The sequence below is a fragment of the Prosopis cineraria genome, unplaced genomic scaffold (assembly GCF_029017545.1).
Source record: "Prosopis cineraria cultivar Desert tree isolate PC_DT_omini unplaced genomic scaffold, ASM2901754v1 PC2, whole genome shotgun sequence".
Lineage (NCBI taxonomy): Eukaryota > Viridiplantae > Streptophyta > Magnoliopsida > Fabales > Fabaceae > Prosopis > Prosopis cineraria.
The window spans coordinates 17,204,960-17,226,398 of NW_026555333.1; the positions used below are offsets into that span (position 1 = coordinate 17,204,960).

A 21,439-nucleotide genomic window follows, 5' to 3' on the forward strand; every position below is an offset into this window, starting at 1 on the left:
TTAATTGTTTCTACAGTGTAATTCATATTACACTAATAAACAAGTCACGCACTCGAAATTTTAATATAACAATCGAAAAAAAAAGTTAACATTAATTTTTTTAAATTGAATAATAAATTTTATTATTAAAATAGGAGTAAAAAAAGGTCTAGCCATTTTGGGTTTTGAGTTTGTCAAAATCATCTAGTTCGAAACGATTCAAAACAATTTAATTTTCATAACAGGTTAACGAGTTAAATTAAGTCACTTTTATTATATGGGTAGCTGTCGGTCAGTCCGGGCTTAAAACACCAACCTTAGTTGAAAAACATGAAATTACTCTTTTCTATATTTTACGTTTTGTTTTACTATAAAACGATATAGCAATATATGGAAAGGATTCGCATGCAATTTATGGAAGTTGTGTGACCCACAAGCTAGTTTTGAATTGTTTGTGGGCCCATCGGTTCAGGACTCATTCAAAGGACGGACTTTGGAGGCCTAATTGGTGGAATAAGCTAGATTTTGAGATTTCCAATTAAATAATGGATAGTTGCATAAAAATGTAAAAACGTCACTGACTTAACTATCAAAGCATCTGCAACTTCTTTCCTAGTTGTTGCAGCACATCATGCATCCAGATTGTTCCATTTATAATGTATGTATAGTGATAGACATCATGGTGCAAAGTCATATTTTGAAGAAAAATTAACTTCATCATTTAAAATAAAATTGGATTTCAAAAAAAAAAAGGATGTCATAAATTAATTAACCAAACAATAAGGTAGATTAATGTAGTTAACTCAAAACTCTTTACACTATCGAAATTATCAATAGACAAATACTTTTATAAGGATCGATGTATGATTGCAAACAAATGTAGAAGAATAATGGAATAAAGAACAGTCATTTTGTATTTTCTTCTTCGATATCTATTCTTATTCCTCCAACCAACACAACTGTATATCTTTCTGACATTAGAACTCAAGGCCGTAACATTGGACGAAGAGGAAGTTGATGTAGAAGCCAAGTGTAGTCCTCTCCATGGGCCCTTATTTAATTAGTTTCAACCAAGAAAGGCATAGTGGGTCTCATATTTTCAAATAAACCCTTGTTTTGGAGCAAGACAACAACTTCAGACGTTGTCGGCCTTATTGTAGGAGATGCTTGAGTGCAAAGCAAACCAATCTCTATGATTTTCTTTACTTCTTCTACAGCATAGTCAATAGGGTCTAAAGTATTGTCCACCAACTCTAAATGCCTGCCTCTCTCATACAGTTTCCATGCCTAACAATAATTGGGATTAATTACAAGTTAAATAAAATAACCGAAATAGAAATGCAAAAGAAAAAAAAACTTTGGTTCGTTTTTAAAATTTTTATATTATCTAGCAAAGAAAAAATAGCGTTTGGTTACTAAAAAAATTCCGTGTCAAAACTTTTTCGAATGAATTAATTTTAAGTACTTACATGAATTTCATTACCTTTTGAAGGAGGAATTCACCTTCAGCTTCACCATTCATATTCAATTCTTCACTTTTTCGACCACTAATAATTTCTAGGATCACAACACCATAGCTATAGACATCAGCCTTCTCAGATAATTGGCCATTTAATGCATATTCCGGTGCTGTATATCCTCTGATAAATAATATATAGTATTTATTACATGAGCAATCATATTAATAACACAGACACAACCATATGTATTATAAATCTCAAGACAACAAAATCTGAAAGACTGGAACAAACATAATATTATGTCATGTGGACCATAGATATATGAACTCTTTCTCGCAGCATTCATGCTTTATAGACCAAAAAATAAAAAGTTACAACTTGTTATTGATACAATAGAAGTATTCTGTTGATCTAAACATATACTTTATTTTCATACAATGCTGTGATAAAAAGTTAAAGAAAAATAGGTAAATGTAATTATTTCAACTTACAAGGTTCCTGCAAATTTTGTGCTCAGATGAGATTTGTCCTCAGATAGAAGTTTTGCTAACCCAAAATCAGCAATTTTAGGTTGAAAATCATCATCCAAGAGGATGTTATTAGACTTTATATCTCTATGTATAATACAAATATGGAATTCCTCGTGTAGATAAGCCAAACCTCTTGCTGTGCCTAAAATTATATCATACCGTTGCTTCCAACCAAGAAAACCTTTCATTTCACCTGTTATCAAGTTTACATATGGTAAAGTGCAAAAGGTAGAGATTATAATAAAAGTGATCCTCAAGATGTTTATAGAGGAAATAGATGTAGACTTTTATTAATTCCTTCAATAAATGTTTATTACATATGAATAAGTTTGTTAGAAGAGTCAATTATATGAAATTGAAAAGATATCCACATGCTATAATATTGTGAAGATGTCAAGTAGCTAATACTTAAAGAACATTATGTAAATTTTGGTAGGTTGATAGGAGTTTACCAAATAAGAATTTGTCAAGACTGGTATTTTTCATGTATTCATAGACAAGAATTCTTGTATTGTCTTTGCTGCAATATCCAAGAAGTCGAACAAGATTTCGATGATGAACGTTACTTATAAGTTTCACTTCGCTCTCAAATTCATCCTCCACTTTATTGGAATGGCGTAAAGTTAACTTTTTGACTGCAACTACTTTCCCATTCTTCAGAGTTCCCTGTTCATGATGATTAAGAATTTCAATCATAAAAGTAATATGATCCCCTTGTCCTTTAATAAATGTAAGTTTTTACAACACTAAATAAAACTCACAAAAAAACATCCCTACTTTGGAAGATGATCCAGATCAAAATATGTAGCTACGTACCTTGTATACAGTACCAAATCCTCCTTGTCCAAGTTTATTATCTGCATTAAAATTTTTTGTTGAAAGCTTCAAATCCTTGTAACTGTAATTAACCGGACCTTTCAACTTGCTTGCTCCGGTTGTGTCTCCTGTAAGGAATTAAAACATTTGTCAGAGTATCTTCAGAAATTACCAAGTTTATATTCTGCATCCTTCCAATTATGTCTCTTGTAAGGAAAACGTTAGTCAAAGTCTCTTCATAAATTAAAAGGCCCAATCAATTAGGATTAATATGCAGTGAATGTAAGATTTTTCAAAACTTGTTTACCTCCACCTGGAACCCTTTTAGGATTTTTTGGTGGCTTGGCCCAAAGAAAAAATGCCAGGACAATCAAAGCAAGGATTACACTCCCAGCAACTACTCCACCAATGATGGCCCCCTTATTGCTCGAACCTGATGTGAGACATGACAATCATCTAATCAAGCTAAGTAAATGGCATGACACACACACACACACACACACACACACACACACAAACACATGAGATTTAATTAAACTCTATGTCTAATCAAGCATTGAGATGAGATATGACACACACACACACACACACACATATAGCAGGAGATTTACATATATACACAAGCAAATTGAATCTATATCTTCTGTGTTAAAATTAAGCATTAATAATGAACTGTACCTTGTTTTTTCAAGGGAGTGATACCAATGGTCTGGTTATCAGGAAAGAAGGAAGTGGTGGAGTATCTCATGAAACAGCCATCAGCAAAAGCCCTACCATCTGAATTGGGAAGACAAGTTGGCATATTGCTAGACGCTGCATTTAAGCAATTGAAGCACCCACTCTCTGTGACAGTTTCAATACATTGAGCAAAGGCATATATAGTTGGACCATTATTAGGCACTTGCGTCTTCATGGCTGCGAAAGAGCCAGAGATTTTGGGTATTGTCATTTGGAGATTCATTAGCTGTTGTCGCACAGCAGAGGTAAATGTAGAGGCTTCTCCTTTAGTCTGATTTCCACCACATGATGCGGTATTGAAAGACGATGTCGTTTGGTCGAAGAAAGCGCTGGTCTCATACCTCAACACACGAGGCCACAAAGTATGCCAAATCATTTATTTTTTTCAAATTAAATTTCAATATAGATGTTGCATTCCACAAATCAACCTTGTGATCAAAGAAAGGGCTGGTCTCATATAGCCTGAGCTAGTTATGTCTTTTCAGTGTCAGATATTCTAATTATAAGCTATTATGAATTGTATCCTATTATTCCTACATTCTTATTCTCAATGAGACAAAAGAATTAGTACGTAAGGGGGAATTGGTGGAGGTGGGCAAAGAAAAGGAACCCAACATGAACTTCTTGTGGAAAAACTGATAAAAAGGACTTTACAACCCAATATGCTACTGCAAATGGTGAGCAACATGAATATAGAAAGGATTACACCTCCTTTAATTAAGTAGGAAACATAATATAGCTCTTTGTTAATAGTTTTATTCTTTCTAGGAAAAATGACAATTAGAAACCCCATAAGAATATTAATAACAATTATATACCCTAAATTATTGAAATCTCAATAACAAATCATGATCCTTATTTACAATAAATTATCTGTTGTTGATTGGTTTAAAATTCACAATGAAATTTAGTAAATTTCCAACTATCTTTTGTTGATTTCTCAAATGATGATAAAAAATCACAAGTGATTGGCTTACAATTCACAACTACTAATGTTACAAATAATTCCAAATATATTTAATAGATTTGTCAAATGATTTATCTATATTTTGACCAAAAAAAAAATCATAAGTAGGCTTGTGATTCACAACTGATTTCTGTAAATTCTCAATTAACATTATAAATAATCTCAAATTATTTACTTGATTTCCCAATTGATTTATCTGTATATTGACAACAAAAAATTAATATTTACAATTGACTCTTCTAAATTGTCAATTGACATTATCAATAATTCCAAGTATATCTAGTAAATTTTTCAACTGACTATTTGAATTTACAACTCTATTGATTGTGCATGATTTGTTGAAATTGTGTCCATTAAATTATTTATCAAAGAAATAATTATTGAAATTAATTTTTATATAAATTTTTTACAAACGCTACAAAAAATATGTAACTAAATTTAAACATTTAATTAATCAAATATTACCTCATCATTAAAATCATAATGTGTAAATTTATTGTTATTTAATTTCATTTTTATATTAACATACTCTCTCCGTCCTAAATTATAAGATATTTTTGGAGGAAATCTAACATTTTAAAATATAAGACACTTTAAAAAAAATTAAGGTTTCATTAAATAGGGTTATTTTAATATTATCATTTCTCTCTTTATAATTAATTTTCATCCATTCTCTTTTTAATATATTAAATGATGATATTTTTAAAATTTTATATTTTGTTTTAGAAAGATAAGGTTATTAAATATATTCAAAGAGGTTAGTAGTATGTGATACTCCCTCCGTTTCTATATATAAGAGAAAAAATTGCATTACACAATTTAAGAAAGTTGATTAACCAGAACAATTATGTCTGAGAATAAAAAAAATTAAACTAAAATATCCTATGTCAATCAATATAAGCATACATTAATTATTTCTCGTTAATATAAATTATGAGAGGTGATTTAAAAAATGTATAATAAATATTTATTGAAATGTATAATTTTATTTATATAAAAAAATTATTATTTTTCATAAATAAAAAGAGAAGGAATATTTTATTTAAAAGTATTTTATAATTTAAAATTAAAAGAGTAATTAACTATACGGCCAATAAAAGAATTAACAAATACAGACCCACAAACAAACCGTCCTAAGGCTCAACCTCACCTACTACAGGATAATAATGTGGCCATAAATATCTCATCCGTAAGCTATAATGCTATATACTGTTCAGACAAGAAAAAGTCAAACATGAACTCGTATGAGGTAGATTAGTTTCTCCTATCCGAGGAAACAGCCGTCGTAGACGACACGAGCGCCGTGTGCGCCGTTGGAGCAGTTACGGATTTGTACAGAAGCGACATCGAAGCAGGCGACACAGTCGGATATGGAGAGGTAATTTCTGCACTGAAAAACAGTGGAAACTGGGTTATCTCCGTTGCCTTGCTGCTCCGTCATGAAGTACTTGTTCTGAGCTACGATCTGCTCTCTGATTTCTCTAAACGTTGTGTTGATGTTTTCGTTGAACGTGGAGAAGTTGGACAAGACGTATTGGTAGAAGGGACTGCACCCAGTGTGCAGAAGCTTGGTCTGTGGGTCCGAAACGACGCCGTTAAGAGTCCAGCATGACCAGAATATGAAGGTGATTAAGAGAAGGAGATAAGGACGTTGAAGCATCTTTTGCCGAGACTGGTTAGAAATATTTCTTTGTGTGTGATGGAGCTCATAGGCTATGGAAGATGGTCATGTGGTTTAATGTCAGTGAGATCGAAATCGAACTGTCTCCACTGACTTCGTCATTTTAAAATTCTCGAAGGATGCAATTGCGAACAGCAATGAGGGGACGGGCCGACCACGAAATGGATGAAAGTTATGTGAGCGACACGCCTATAGATTTTGTTGGCACCTGGCATTTCTCACTTGCGCTAAGCTTAGAAGCAAGACTACTTCTTCAGAATTGGCGAGAAGACTTGGAAATTTCCAGCAATGACCGAGAGAACGACTTTAAATTCAGCCCATAATTCAAAGCCAGTTTGCGAAGAGCATATAGGTGCTAAAAAAATAATCAATGGACAAATGGGTCCGTCTTCGATCGGTGCTGCTTAATGAAATCTGGACTCGTTCTTATTTAAAACTAACCACATCCCGTGCAGTGCATGGATTATTTAATCATACTTATCAACAAATTAAAATACATGTCACATATAAAGTTGATTAAAAAATATAAAATGTCACAAAGTAACAAACAAAATAAATGATTGAGAAGCAATGTTTCACTACTCAAAATGTCAATGATAAAATATACTAATTTTTTTGCAAAGCAAATAAAAAAATTGGAAGGTTAGATGTTTTGAAAGATTTCTTTGTGCATTATATTAATAATACTTGTCAATCTGCCATCTCTACGCAGCAAAATTTTCTGTCCCGCATTAAATCAGAAAAAATGTACACTTACTTTCTTGTTAAAATTACACTTGCCATATTTAAAATATTGTTTACTATTATATTTATTATATAAAAAATTGAAGATACAAATGGAATTAATAAATACTTTAAAACTTCTCATATAATTTATTTTTATATCACTTTAATTAATATTTAGAATTATAATTTTTCAAGAAATATCAATATTTTTTTATGTACTTTGCAGAAAAAATTATGTAAGATAAGTCCCTAAGGAATTTAAAGTAATGATTACATTTTGCCATACATATTTGTCACTTACTAGTTTCAATATTTTTATTTATCTATATTTATCAAAATAAAAATTAGAAAATTTTTAACAGATCTATTCATAACCAATTTGGACAATTCATATTTTATTTGAATGATTCAAATTTAATATTTAATTTTTTTAAGATTAATTTCCAAATTTACTCATGCTTTTGTTGTTAAATCGCGGATTATACTCATTCATACATAGTTACCAGCACCCATAGAGAGGCACATTACACTACTTGTATACTTTTAGTTAGAACCTTATTAAAAATGGGAGTGTATGGATTGGTTCAAATTTATATGGAATAATTGCCCCGCGCTCATTCTCTATTTTTCCCCTAGTTAATTATATTAGGTGTAATTCAAATAATATATGCAACTTCAACATCTCTTGGTCAATATTTCTCTGTATCATATAGGTTTCATAATTATAGGAATTTGTTGCATAATTGATACCAAACTCAACGGAGCCATTTTACAAATAATTTTTCCTAGATTTATTGTAATTTTTTATTAATTTTTTTGGGGAAGTGCTAGTTGGGAGATTATCATTGTTTTTAATATTTTATTTATAAAAATAAAAATTAAAAAAAATAATATTAAATCTGAACCTTCCATAATAAATATGGATAATCAATTTTAAAAAATTATAAAAAATTTTAATATTAATTTAGATAGTCTAGTTTATATCTAGACAAGATCGGTAATAAGCATATTTATTAAAAACTTATTTTAATAAATATAAAATATGAATTAAATGCTTTATCAGAGTAAGAAGCACTATGGCCATGTGGTGCACCGAAGACAGTTTCCGGGGCAAAAGGCAAATGGTGCTGTTGTTTTCAAAGTAAACGTGAAGAAACCGAGGCTTCACGATCCTCATCCCAACATGTTAGGTAGATGTGAGTTGCCGGTGAAATCAGGCCATATGTTGAGTCTTTGGCCTCCAAATAGATAGTGACAACACAGACTATTCAAATATTTTAATGGAATGAAATTTAATTATATCACAAATTTGGATCTCGACCGTACTGTGTGGTTGTGTAGTGATCCAAAATGTTGAAGCATATATATAAACTTAAGTTAATCAACAAATAAACTCTCCATATAAGGATTGATATATAGTTTAGGTGGTAGGGTATGCGGCTATGCATAGTAGCCGACAATTACGAAATCAAAGTATGTGTGAAGCATATGACAAAATAAAATAATGCGTCTAAGATTTCTGTCAGCTAAGACAGAATTTGAACACATACGTTTTTACATATGCACTTCAAGTCAAATAAAATTTCAGTCTTTTTGATATTCACGATCAATGTTTGTCAATGTGGACCTTTTATAGATAAATTTTCACACCATCTTTTAAAATTGGTGGGCGACGTTGCAATATAGTATAGTGGTTTATAGATAGTTTTACCCTCTAACTCATTTACACTAACATGAAATTCCTCATGCAGATAGGCCAAGCCCTTTGCCATTCCTAAAATTATATCATATCATTGCCTCCAATTGAGTGAGCCTTTCTTTTCACCTATTTTCCAAGTTTGCACAGTTTGAGGGTATGATTAAGAATGAGGGCCATACATAAAAGTCATCTTCAGTTTCTTTTCAATAGAAAATTGATACTGAAATTTACTACAAGTCCTTCAATAAGATTATGACGTGAATACTTTTTTGTCAAGGGCGTAAATCATTATAACTACTACTTAAAAAGACAAAGACAAAAATGTTGCGTTGATAGGAGCTTACCAAACAAGAATTTGTCAAGACTGTTGTTTTTCATGTATTCATACACAAGAATTCTGTTGTGCCTATTTTTGCAATATCCTAGAAGTCGAAGAAGATTTAGATGATGAGCATTACTAATCAGCTTCACTTCACTTTCAAATTCTTCCTCCATCCTCGTGAATTGGCGGACATTTAATTTCTTGATTGCAACTATTTTTCCATTTTTTAGAGTACCCTATTCATGATGATTAAGAATTTCAATTATGAAAGTGTATTTTTTGAATATAAAAATAAGCCGAGAATTGAAATAAATTTACCTTGTACACAACACCATATCCTCCTTGTCCTAGTTTATTTTCTTCCCTAAAATTATTGGTTGCAAACTTCAACTCCCCATAACTGTAACTAACTGGGCCGTCCAACTTGCTTGCTCCAATTATCTTTCCTGTTCAACAGAACATTAGTCAAAATACACACACACACACACACGCTCCCTGTGGTTTATATGTTAGATATTTTCTACGAGTTATTGTTAATTCAAAATGTAGAACATTTTCTAGCTTTAAGAAATATCTTTTCTTTTCTTTCTTTCAATTATATTGGCTAATGTGCGCAGAGTATTTTTGCATGGAATTATGATTGTTAATTGTGAATATAAGGGAAAAACAGAATAAGTAAGTCAATTTTTTAAGATTTTAAAAAAATTGAATTTCAATTCTTAGTATGTGTGATACATGTTAAAAGTGTCTTATATTATGAAGATGAGAGATTATTGAAAAAAAGTCAATATTTATAAATATCTTTTCACTTTTATCCTTGTCTTCGTTAATGTGCGCGGTGTATTTATGTTTGGGAAATTATGAAAGTTAGTTGTGGATTAAAAAAAAACTAAAAAAGTAAGTCAATTCTTCATAAGATTTTTAAAAAAAATGCTTGAATTTTTACGTTGTTAGAAGTGTCTTACATATGGATATGGAAGTATTTGTAAATTAAAAAAAAAACTATTAGGAAGATCCCTACGTAGAGATAAAAGTCTAGATTTTTCACGCAAAATGTGAAAACCCATGATGTATCTCCTAATATAATTAAATGTATAAAATAGTTGACCAGTTATTTACCTCTAGGAATCTCCTTAGGGGTTTTTGGTCGTCTAATCCAGGCAAATAATGCAAAGAAGATCAAAAGAAAAGCTAAACCTCCAACAACTCCACCCATAATGTCCACTTTCTTGCTTGAACCTTCAAGGGAGGAAAATAGAGATAACAAAATTTCCAAATGAGTCAGTTCTTGTTGATTAATATGCCTTTAAAACTTAGGATTAAATATAGGGCTGGGGTGATCTAAACTCTAACCTCATATATGATGTATTTTAAACCCTAAACAATTAAATTTAAAGTAATCTCGCCCCCACTGATATAACAGGCGTTATTTTACACATGGTGGCCCATTTTTTTTGCTGCTTCCAAGCTTTTGTTGCTCTCTCCTCCATGCCTTCTCCCTCCTCCCCTCTCAAGTGCACATACAGCTTTGAAAACCAGCTTCCCTGAAAACTTTGCTCAAAATCTAATAATCGAGAATTGAAAAGATGAAGTGCTTGAGCTCCACCTTCAAAAATGAGGCCGTTTGCTGGTACTAATGCATATGTATTTGTATCAAATGAAAAATCTATGGATGCCTCCTTGGGCTCACGTGGGATGAGATCAACTTGTCTCGATCCTTCCTCTCTCTCTCTCCCTTTCTCCTTATATGTCCTTTTCAACTACTGCATAATCCCTCTGGTCCTATTTATAGGGTAGAGAGAAAAGAATTTTTTTAGTCCTATTTATAAATCACTTTATTAAATTTTCATCACAAATTTTCTCTTTTACCCTCCATTGAATGTTGTAGAAAGAAAATATATTATTGAAGTATGTATATTTAATAGGGGCAAAGTTGAGAACTTATTAAATTTTAAGATAGAGTTAATAAGTTTTAAGTTTTTCTTAATACTGGTGAAACATGTTGAAAGTGACTTATAAATAGAACTAGAAGAGTTGTAAAAGATGAGATCCTTGATTATGCAACTCCTAGGAAGAACAAGATTCTCCCTCCCTTTCTCCCCCCTCTCTTACTTCTATCTCTGTCAACATCCTCTCACTCTCCACTCCTATGTCCGGTGAACACCCATCATTCATATCTCATCTCGCTTTTGGAGAAGGTGAGCTTCGTCAATGTGCCGATGCTCAGCTATGAGAACCAGTCCATCGAGATGCCTACCGTGCATGGCACGTAGTATTGGAAGTTGGGGACTTGCAGTAGAGGTCACGCATGGATGGTGATGGTCATGAGATTGCCACATGATTGGTCATTCTCGTGGAAGGGGAGGATGATGAGGGAGACAAGCTTGTCTTGTGCGTGTTCTCGAAGGCTTGCATGATGTGAATAAGGTGACATCGTAGAAGTAGTGGTGGGGGTGAAGGAGTGAGAAGGGACATTGATGGAGATAGGAGTAGAGCCAGAAAAACAGGCTGAGCCCATCGATCAAACCCATTTAAACTCGTATAACAATAGGGTTGGACTCGTAAATTGGATACTGAAATGGTAAATCCGCCTATTTAATTTCGAGCTTAAATGGGCCGGCCTGTTTAAGCCTACATATACTTTTTTTTTTATTTTCATAACTTTAACTCTTTTTAGACTTGAAAAAGAAAATTAAACTAAATCTTATTTCACATCACATGTGAGCCCATATTTGTTGAAGAAGGAAGGCCAAAAAAAAAAAACCCTAAATCCCCTAATTCATCTAGATCTTTCAATCTCATATTTTAGTCCATTAATCTCATATGATCTAAATTGGGTGTTTGTTGGCTTGGCTTATCCATTGCTTAGTGCCTTGTTGTCATTTTATTTGTATTTTTAGTTCATTTAGATGTTGTTTAGTTAATTTTCTCATTATTTTTTGATTGGATATTATATTGAAAAGAGGTAATTTTTTGTTTGATAAAAAAATTTGAAAAAAAATAAAAATAGTTAAAAGGGCCTAAAGCTCATAGGGCCAGTCCTGAGGCCGCTATGTTGAGGGCCAGGCTTCACATTTTAGGGTCATAAAGGGAATTCGAGCTTAAACGGGCTGGCCCTTTTAAGCCTAAGCCCATTAAGGGCCAGCCCTATAAGACTAGGCCAAGCTGTTTTCCCAGCTCTAGATAGGAGTGAAGAGTGAGAGATAGGAGAAAGAGAGGAGAAGAGATAGAGGAAGAGCTAGAGATGCGCTCAAAGAGAGAATGTGGGAAGAGAAAATATGGGACCTACCGTGCTTAAAACATCAAGAAAATATCAATCATTGATCACTTTTTATCAAAACTCAAATGAATATTTGTTGTTTTGGATTAGTCTTTTATCAACAAGTATTCATTTAAGTTTTAACAACTCATTCTAAATATACAACAATCTATTCGAGTTTGTTTTTCATTCAAGTTTTGATAATAATTAGTCCTTGACTTGTATAAATTTTCTCCAGCAATCCTTGATTGTTATTTTCCCTAAAAGAACAACTTGCTTCTAAATTAATGGATTGTTGCATATTTAATTATTTAGAGTTCAAATCGTCCATAGGCTTATAGTTTAGATTAAATTTCCATTTAACCCTACAACTTATAGCAGGGTATACATATGCAAGTTAAATTCATATCATAGTGTCTCGTTAAATGTAAACCTTAGAATAAATTGCACCTTTTTGTTTCAAGGGAGTGATATTGAAACCTTTGAATTAACCGTACCTTGTTTGCCTGACGCGGGAGTGACATCAATCGTCTGGTAATTATCAGGGAAGAAAGATGTTGTGGAGTATCGCATGAAGCAACCATCAGCATAAGCCCGACCATCCGAATTGGGAAGACAGGTTGGCATATTGTTGTACCCAATGTTCAAGCATTGGAAGCACCCACTCTGAGTGATAGTTTCAATACATTGAGCAAAGACATAAATAGTTGTACCATTAACCTCAGGCAATTCTATCTTTGTGGCTGCAAAAAACCCTTGTTTTTTGGGTGGTGTTGTTTGCAGATTCATTAGCACTTGTAGTACAGTTGAGTTAAATTTTGTGGATTCTCCTACAGTTTGATTACTACACAATGAGATAAAGCACCTATTGTCTTGCCATTTTGACATGAAGGACATGGGTGAAGCCTCCTTCATTCTTGGGATACAAATTCATCGTGATAGATCTCGTGGCATTAGAGCCTTGGTAACAAATTTAAAATTTAAATATCTCAATTCTTCTTATGTATATATTGATATATTGATAAAAATTCATGCTCATATTAATAATTTTTTTTATGATCCATATTACTCAAGAATGAGTATGAATATGAGTTTTGAATGGGAAAATTTTGGTCTTAAATCTTAAAAAAAAATAAAAAGAGGTTCTGTCATCGCTGCTGCCGTTAGTGTCGCCTTGCCCTCACATTCAACGGAATTCAGCCTCTGGTCGACTGGCTCTCTGTTTCACAGCGTTGTGAAGCTTTCCCCATGGCTTCCCTCGTTCATGGCAACGTCACTTTCTTCCCTCCCATGTCTGTAACTATGTCGCCGTTTGGTGTCAGCGTTTTTTGATGGTTCTGGACTCGCCGGAGCCACTGCCGGCATGGTGGCAGGACGTTGCATGACCACCGGCGTGGTGGTCGTCAATAGGTTCAATGTCCTCTGGCAGTCTTGGTCACCGCACAAGCTGCAATGTCCTCCTATGGCTTCCAAGTTCAACGGCAGTCTGGAAGGGGAGAAGAAATCGGGTCAGACGAAGCGGATCCTGGGTCCTAGGGATCCGGTTCGTCTGACAGGGGCCCACAATTTTGTTTGGGCCCAAATCAAAAAAAATTGGGGAGAAACTGCAGGGCATACGAAACCGGATCCTAGGGATCCGGTTTCTTTATTTGGGCCCACATGAAATTTGGGCCTGGTTCCCAAAAAAAAACTTCTGTTAATTTCGTTTTGGCCCCAGTTTCAAATTACCTCCTTCGACCCAAAATTTCTTGAATTTATGAATTATCCCCATTATATTTCTGGAAATTACAGTTTAGTCCCTTAATTTTCAGAATTGCAGTTTTGACCCAAATCTCTTCCAAAATTACTTATTTTTCCTTGATTAATTTCAAAATTTCACTTAAGTCCTAAATTTGTTTCCTAAATCCCAAAAGACCTTAAGGACCTTTTAAAATTATTTTGTTTTGTCCTAAGGTCATAAAATTTATGACTTTGTAAATTATTGATGATGCTTAAGATCTTGTAGCATTGATAATGGACATACCCTATAGGTATGACATTATTAATGTGATTTTGATGGTTGGCTTTGAGAATAGGCTAATAGCACTCCTTTAATGTATTAAATATTTATTATACCCTATAGGTATGAAAATGTTTAATGCATTATTTTGTGTGGACTTTTGTGTGAGCTAAATCTTTATGGTATATGAGCCTTCTTAGTGCATGATTATAGTTGCATAATTGATAATTGCTTGTTGGGGAATTCTGTTTTATAATTATGTTGTGCACACATAATTAATATTTCCCATTTTTTGTTTTGCGATTTTAGTTTTCGCTTTTACGCAACTATCCTTTGTGAAGGCTCTCAATGGGACTAATTATGATGACTAGAAAGAGTCCCTGACTATGTATCTGACCATTTCTGAGAAAGATTTAGCTCTGAGAGAACCCAAGCCTGTGGATCTCTCTTCTGAGTCCAGTGCTTCTGAAACGGCCTTCCATAAACAATGGAGTGAGTCCAACCGGATCTGTCTAACGATCATCAAGTGCACAATTGAAAAGGGAATTAAGGACAGCATTCTTGAAAAGGATACTGCAGTAGAGTACTTGAAAGCTATTGGTAACAAATACAAGAAGCTTGACAAGACTCAAAAGAACTACTATCTGTCACTTCTTGACAATACTCGATACAACGGAGTTTCTGGTGTTAGGGAGCACATTCTGAAGCTTGTTCATTACTACAACAAGCTTAAGTCATATAGGATTGATTTGGGTGAAAGTACCTTGGTTTACCGTGTTCTTCAATCACTGCCATCAGAGTACGCATTCTTGAGGACTTCATACAACTCACAAGAAGCTGAATGGTTTATTGACCAGATGATATCGATAGTTACTCAAGAAGAGGAAGCTATAAAGAAGAATTCCTCTCACTCAATAAACTATGTTTTCCATGGCTCTAGCAGCAAATCTGGAGGGTCATATAAGAAAAAAGGGAAGAAGTATGATGCCCCAAAGCCTAATAATCCAACCTTTAAGAAGAATGGTGATAAGAGTGAGAAGTCGAGGAAGAAACCCTTTAAGGGGTTATGCAATTATTGCAAGAAACTGGGTCACATTAAAGCTAATTGCTTCAAATTGAAGAACAAATAAGAAAGTGAAGGTACAACTCTTCAAACTACCCCTCTAGCTCTAGTTTGTTTTGAATCTAACACCATTGAAACTTCCTTTGACTCATGGTGGCTGGATTCTGGTGCTACTGTATATGTTGTGAATTCTCTACAGGGGCTAAGAAACCAGAAGGTTCCAAGTGAGGCACAGAGGTCAGTCTTTGGCATAGCAGGGAGCAAGGCATCAGTTGAATGCATTGGAACTGTTTCTTTGTATTTAAATTTTGGTCATGTTTTACATTTGAACAATGTTATTTATGTACCTTCTATGAAGAGGAATTTAATTTCAACTTCTGCATTAAATATTTGTGGCTATTCATTCTTCCAAGAAAATGGGAAAATTGACATTTGTTTTGATTCCATTAATGTTGGTGTTGCTTCCTTGATATATGGTTTATATCGATTGAATGATTGGTCACTTGAACTTCCTAATCTTCATGTCAATGCTACTATTGGGCATAAACATCAAAGGCCCAATAATAATTCCTCTATGTTATGGCATCGTCGTTTAGGTCATATCTCTAGAGAGAGATTGGAGCGAATGATCAAGCAAGATGTCTTACGAGACCTTGATTTCTCAGATTTTGAGACTTGTGTTAACTGTATAAAGGGAAAATTCCCTGCTAGAGCTAGAACCAAAGGGGCAAAGAGGTCTGAAAATACTTTAGACCTAATCCATACTGATATCTATGGACCTATCATGCCTCCGGCTATGGGTGGTTTCAAATATTTCATCACCTTCACGGATGATTACTCTCGTCATGGATGGATTGAACTCTTGTGTGAAAAGGGTGAGTCCCTTAATGCATTCAAGACCTTTAAAGTAGCAGTCGAATTGAAATCTGACAAGCTAATCAAGTATGTGAGATCTGATAGAGGAGGAGAATTTTATGGGAGATATACTAAGACTGGCAGGAACCCTGGGCCATTTACTTTGTACCTTCAAGAACATGGCATTGAAGCTCAGTATACTATGCCTGGGACCCCGCAGCAAAATGGGGTTGCAGAAAGGCAAAATCATACTCTCATGGATATAGTTAGGAGCATGATCAGTCACTTCTCACTGCCGGAATTCTTGTGGGGTGATGCACTTAAAACTGCTATTTATATTTTGAATCAAGTTCCTAGCAAGTCAGTTCCAAAGACTCAATATGAGTTGTATTTTGGAAGGACTCTTGCGCTGAAGCATATGTGAGTTTGGGGTTGTAAAGCACAGGTAAAACCTTACAATCCACAACAGATGAAGCTTGATGCTAAAACTGTTGATGGTTTCTTTATTGGCTATTGCATCGAATCTCGTGGGTATAGATTCTATTGTTTAAATCACACTACTAGGGTAATTGAATCTGACTGAGCTTATTTCTTTGAAGATGCCTTAGACAGTGGGAGCTCTGTGCCTAGGCATATTACCTTGCATGACGAAAGTAGCATTTTGCCTATGCCTATCTTTACAAACCCTCATGTTAACAGAAATAATACCGTGGATCAGGATGAAGCTCAAGATGAACCACTTTTAGAAGGTGATAGGGATCTGGTTGTTGAACCAAGACGGTCCCAAAGGGTTCGCAGGTCTGCTATTCCAGATGATTACATGGTGTATTTGCAAGAATTTAATTTAGATGCTATTGATAGTTTAGACCTAATATCTTACCAAGAGGCTATTTCTAGCTCGCATTCTTCTAAATGGTTGGAGGCTATGAGTAAAGAAATTGCCTTTATGTACCGCAATCACGTATGAGAGCTTGTAGAGCTACCAAAGGGTTTTAAACCAGTGGGTTGCAAGTGGGTCTTTAAAACAAAACAAGGAGCTAGAGGTGAAATTGACAGATATAAAGCCAGACTTGTAGCTAAGGGCTACAACCAGAAAGAAGGTATTGATTACATAAAAACCTTCTATTTGGTATCCACTAAAGATGCTTTTAGAGTGGTAATGGCTTTAGTTGCACAGCTTGATCTTGATCTTCACCGGATGGATGTTAAGACTACGTTCTTGAATGGTGATTTGTATGAAGAAGTCTACATGACACAACCTGATGGTTTTATTAAACTCGATAAAGAACATCTAGTGTGCAGATTAAAGAAATCCATTTATGGGCTAAAACAGGCCTTTAGGGAGTGGTATCTGAAATTTGATGAAGTTATCAACTCTCTCGATTTTGTTGAGAATGTCTCAGATCAGTGCATCTATCAGAAGTTTGATGGGAACAATTTTGCCATTCTTGTTCTCTATGTTGATGATATCTTATTAGCCAGCAATTCAATAAATTTCCTCAATGAGATAAAGCACCTATTGTCTTGCCATTTTGACATGAAGGACATGGGTGAAGCCTCCTTCGTTCTTGGGATACAAATTTATCGTGATAGATCTCGTGGTATTCTTGGTTTATCACAGGCCACTTATATTGAGCGGGTACTTAAGAGATTCATAATGGATTCATGTTCTCCTTCACCTGCTCCTGTACAGAAAGGTGAGCTGTTGTCAAAGTTACAGTGTCCCAAGGATGATAAGAAGAAGGCTGAAATGAGAAAGATACCATACGCTTCCGCTGTTGGCAACCTTATGTATGTTCAAGTGTGTACTCGACCAGATATAGCCTTTGCTATTGGAGTGCTGGGTCGATACTTAAATGATTCAAGTCCGGATCATTAGAAGGCTGCTAAGAAAGTTATGAGGTATCTTCAAGGTACAAAGGATCATATATTGACTTACAGAAGGTCAAATTCTCTTGAGGTTGTTGGGTATTTTGATTATGACTTTAAGGGATCAGAAGATCTTGAAATTGTTGGCTTCTCAGATTCAGATTTTGCCTCTTGTCTAGATGATCGTAAATCCATGACTTGCTATATTTTCATGTTGTCTAGAGGAGCTGTCTCTCGGAAGAGTATGAAATAGACACTTACGGCAATTTCATCTATGGAAGCTGAGTATATTGCTTGCTTTGAGACTACACGTCACGCTATATGGCTGAGGAAGTTAATATCTGGCATGCACCTAGTTGAGTCAATATCACGTCCTCTAACCATTTATTGTGATAACAAATCTGTAGTATACTATGCTAACAACCACAGAAATTCCAGTCGTACAAAGCATTTTGATATCAAACTTATGTTTGTGAAAGAGAAAATTACTGAGTCTCAAACCCTTGTGGTACACATTCCTGGCACGCAGATGCTTGCAGATCCGCTGACTAAGGGCTTACCTATAGAAGTTTTTCAAAATCATGTAACTTGTATGGGTATTATGAATTCCTTTGATGCCCTAGTTTAGTGGGAGTTTGAGAACCTTTTATGTTGCAATTTCTCTTTAGGCTTTGTTTTCTTCTATGAGTTATGTTTAGTTCAGTTAGATGCATCTATATCATTTGTATCCCCATAGGATTCAATGATTCTGTTGTGGTACGCTATGCATGTCACTTGTTTCCCCATAGGAATCAGTGATTTATGTTGTTATCTTATTGAACTGTGTTTGAAATAAAAATTTCATATTTTATTCAATTATGAGATATCATATCACTTGTTTCCCCATAGGATTCAGTGATTTTGTGGAGTTTTATTTTCTGAATTTTGTTTGTGGTTTGTTTATACAACTTGCTTAATTAATGCAATCCAAGTGGGAGATTGTTGGAATATTATTTATGAATTAGCATTAATTAATAAGCCCAATAGATTGGTCTTTATGATCTTTTGGACCATGATAGGTGAACCACACAAGTGAGCCCAATGAGCAGAGGCCCAACCCACAATCCAATAGCCGTCAGTTATTTCCTATCTCTTAACTGACTGAGTCAGAGATAATAGATAATATAATTATTTAATTATTTAATAAGGCGGTTACCGATCTGATCTATATAAGACGATTAGTCGGTAACCGCAAACATACGACTCACTTCTTCTACTTCCATTATCTCTAAACTCTCTAAAAGCTCTAGGACCTGTGGGTTGTGTACCTGCCTATACTCGAGGTAATCGAGATCTCTCTAACACTCATGGATTCTTCAGGTACGCATGAATTACTTTATTTTCATATCTAATTATACATATAAATTGAGATATACATATTCATCAGAATACCCATAACGTTATATGAGTTGGTGCAGAAGTGATTAAATCGTTAACTTTTTCCTACCAGCATTAATTTTTGGTGTTAAATACTAATTACGCTTGTCATATGTCAATTTTTGATGACATAGACTAAAAAAGGGATAAGAATTCCCATGAAGTGGTCAACTAGAGGCATGTAGTAGCTTAAAGTGAAAAGGGCAAAAATACTCATAACGTTACTAGAGTTGATGCAAAAGTGATCAATTCATCAAATCTCTTAAATGTTAACTATTTAGTTGACACTTAAGTAGAAGTTGACCATTTTTTTGCTAACGTGGAAAAAAATATTCCTAGATGAAATTCTATGGAGGCTAATCAATCATCGTATGAATACTATGTGGGAAATGTTATTTTGATCGAATATCAAATTAAATTGCTCGCTTCTTTAAAGTAGTGACAAAACCATTTGATAATTTTGAACCTATTATAAATGAAACTGCTTAAAGTTGTGACATTGTTCTCAAAGTAGGGTGGCATAAGAGATATGCTTAGTCTCAATCTTCAATTGTGTACAACCTATTTCACTGTGTTAAATCTCAAGTTTTGACAAATTAGTCACTATTGCACTTATTAAAGTAACATTATGAGTACTTATACAATGATTGATCAAGGAAATTCACCTAAAAATATTTTTTATTTACATCAGTAAAAAAATAGTCAACTTTTACTTAGGTGTCAGCTAAACAATTAATATTTAAGGGATTTGATGAATTAATTACTTATGCACCAACTCTAGTAACATTATAGTTATTTTTTTCCCTTTTTTCTTACTTAAGGCTATTGGATGCCCCTGACTAATGACTTCGTGGGTATTTTTGCCTTCTTTTTTAGTCTAAGTCAACAAAATCTGACATATGACATGCACAGTCAGTATTTAACACCAACATTTAATGCTGACAGGGCAAAGTTAATAACTTGGTCACTTCTGCACCTACTCATGTAATGTTATGGGTATTTATACCTCTTTTTTTATTTTATAATACTGAGTGCTTCTGACCGACTACTTTATGTGTAGATTTACCCTTTAACCCAATATTTTTTGTTTAATAATAGCCAATAAAAACCTTATCTGTAAGATGGAGGAGGAGAAGCATTATACTTGGTGGTTGGTGGAGGAGTTGTACCTGAGGAAGCAGCCGTCGTAGAAAACACGGCCACCACCAAGTGCCGCAGCGGGGCAGTGGCGAATTTCAATGGCAGCAACGTCAAAGCAGGCAACACAGTCATGAACGGAGAGGTAATTTCTGCACTGAAAAAGAGTGGAAATTGCAGGGCTTTCTCCTCTTCCTTCTTGTGCCGTCGCGAAATACTTGTTCTGAGTGATGATCTGCTCTCTGATGTCTCTAAACGTTGCGTTTAAACTGTCCTCCATGCCGGAGAAGTTGGTCGAGTGTGGCAATTCGGATGGGGTGCACCCTGGCCTTACAAGATGGGTCTGGGGATCAGAAACGACGCCGTCAAGCGTCCACCATGACCAGAATACGATGAAGGTGATGATTAAAGAAACGAAATTAGGTGGAAGCATCTATTAATTTGTCGAGATCGATTATGTGTGTAGGGTTGGCTCCTTGCAAAGAGATAAAGAAGGAAGCAGAACGAGGTAGTATATATGTGGTGCTTCTTGGGTCTAGTGAGCTTAATGTTGCAGAATGCTCGATTTGAAGACCAACTGAAGAAAGATGGGCTGGAAACTTCAAAACAATGACCCCATGACCATGAGAGAAGACGCCAACATTGAGTTCAGTGGTCATACGTCAAGTGATCACATGCTTACGGCTTGTGAAAAGAACAGGGAGAATATTAATGACTGTTAAAATGTTTTAATATCAAATAAGGAATTTACTCATCAAAATTTAAACTTTCACTTGTCAATTATTAATATATATATATATATATATATAATTCATAAAATATAGTTCAGAATCTTAATTTTTTACAAAAATAAATTTGTAGGTACTTATAATTTTTTCTCAATTTTAAATTAAGTTCTTGTCTTTTATTTTGTTTCAATCAAT

General features: G+C 34.3%; 3 protein-coding genes across 6 annotated transcripts; all 3 read right to left on the reverse strand.

The window, feature by feature from the left end:
* Positions 1–729: 729 nt before the first annotated feature.
* On the reverse strand, positions 730–21,052 carry LOC129301888 (cysteine-rich receptor-like protein kinase 3). 4 transcript variants are annotated; one of them, XM_054940513.1, is made up of 8 exons: positions 20,549–21,051; positions 3,464–3,864; positions 3,093–3,218; positions 2,786–2,913; positions 2,422–2,635; positions 1,931–2,162; positions 1,449–1,619; positions 730–1,240 (listed from the first exon to the last, which is right to left on the reverse strand). In XM_054940513.1, the coding sequence occupies exons 1-8, from the start codon at positions 20,947–20,949 to the stop codon at positions 1,036–1,038; spliced, it is 1,878 nt and encodes a 625-aa protein (XP_054796488.1). In that variant the 5' UTR covers positions 20,950–21,051; the 3' UTR covers positions 730–1,035. The 4 variants fall into 4 exon arrangements, with proteins under 4 accessions (XP_054796488.1, XP_054796487.1, XP_054796490.1 ...); XM_054940512.1 differs by having other exon boundaries at positions 730–1,266; positions 1,463–1,619; positions 20,549–21,050; XM_054940515.1 differs by having other exon boundaries at positions 1,061–1,240; positions 1,463–1,619.
* Positions 5,588–6,558, reverse strand: LOC129301894 (uncharacterized). The gene has a single exon (XM_054940518.1). It carries the CDS (start codon positions 6,148–6,150, stop codon positions 5,755–5,757), a length of 396 nt encoding a protein of 131 aa, XP_054796493.1. The 5' UTR covers positions 6,151–6,558; the 3' UTR covers positions 5,588–5,754.
* Positions 8,859–10,594, reverse strand: LOC129301893 (proline-rich receptor-like protein kinase PERK3). The gene is made up of 4 exons (XM_054940516.1): positions 10,325–10,594; positions 10,038–10,157; positions 9,237–9,364; positions 8,859–9,154 (listed from the first exon to the last, which is right to left on the reverse strand). Exons 2-4 carry the CDS (start codon positions 10,132–10,134, stop codon positions 8,894–8,896), a joined length of 486 nt encoding a protein of 161 aa, XP_054796491.1. The 5' UTR covers positions 10,135–10,157; positions 10,325–10,594; the 3' UTR covers positions 8,859–8,893.
* Positions 21,053–21,439: the final 387 nt, after the last annotated feature.

Excerpts from the sequence above, each read along its gene's own strand:
- LOC129301894 (XM_054940518.1), bottom strand. The coding sequence starts at position 6,150 with ATGCTTCAACGTCCTTATCTCCTTCTCTTAATCACCTTCATATTCTGG.
- LOC129301893 (XM_054940516.1), bottom strand. The coding sequence starts at position 10,134 with ATGGGTGGAGTTGTTGGAGGTTTAGCTTTTCTTTTGATCTTCTTTGCA. Across the intron at positions 9,365-10,037 it reads CCCTAAGGAGATTCCTAGAG|GAAAGATAATTGGAGCAAGC; the intron begins GTAAATAACTGG and ends TCTGTTGAACAG. Across the intron at positions 9,155-9,236 it reads GATATGGTGTTGTGTACAAG|GGTACTCTAAAAAATGGAAA; the intron begins GTAAATTTATTT and ends CATCATGAATAG.
- LOC129301888 (XM_054940512.1), bottom strand. The coding sequence starts at position 20,949 with ATGCTTCCACCTAATTTCGTTTCTTTAATCATCACCTTCATCGTATTC. Across the intron at positions 3,219-3,463 it reads CACTCCCTTGAAAAAACAAG|GTTCGAGCAATAAGGGGGCC; the intron begins GTACAGTTCATT and ends GTCTCACATCAG. Across the intron at positions 1,620-1,930 it reads ACAAAATTTGCAGGAACCTT|AGGATATACAGCACCGGAAT; the intron begins GTAAGTTGAAAT and ends ATTATTTATCAG.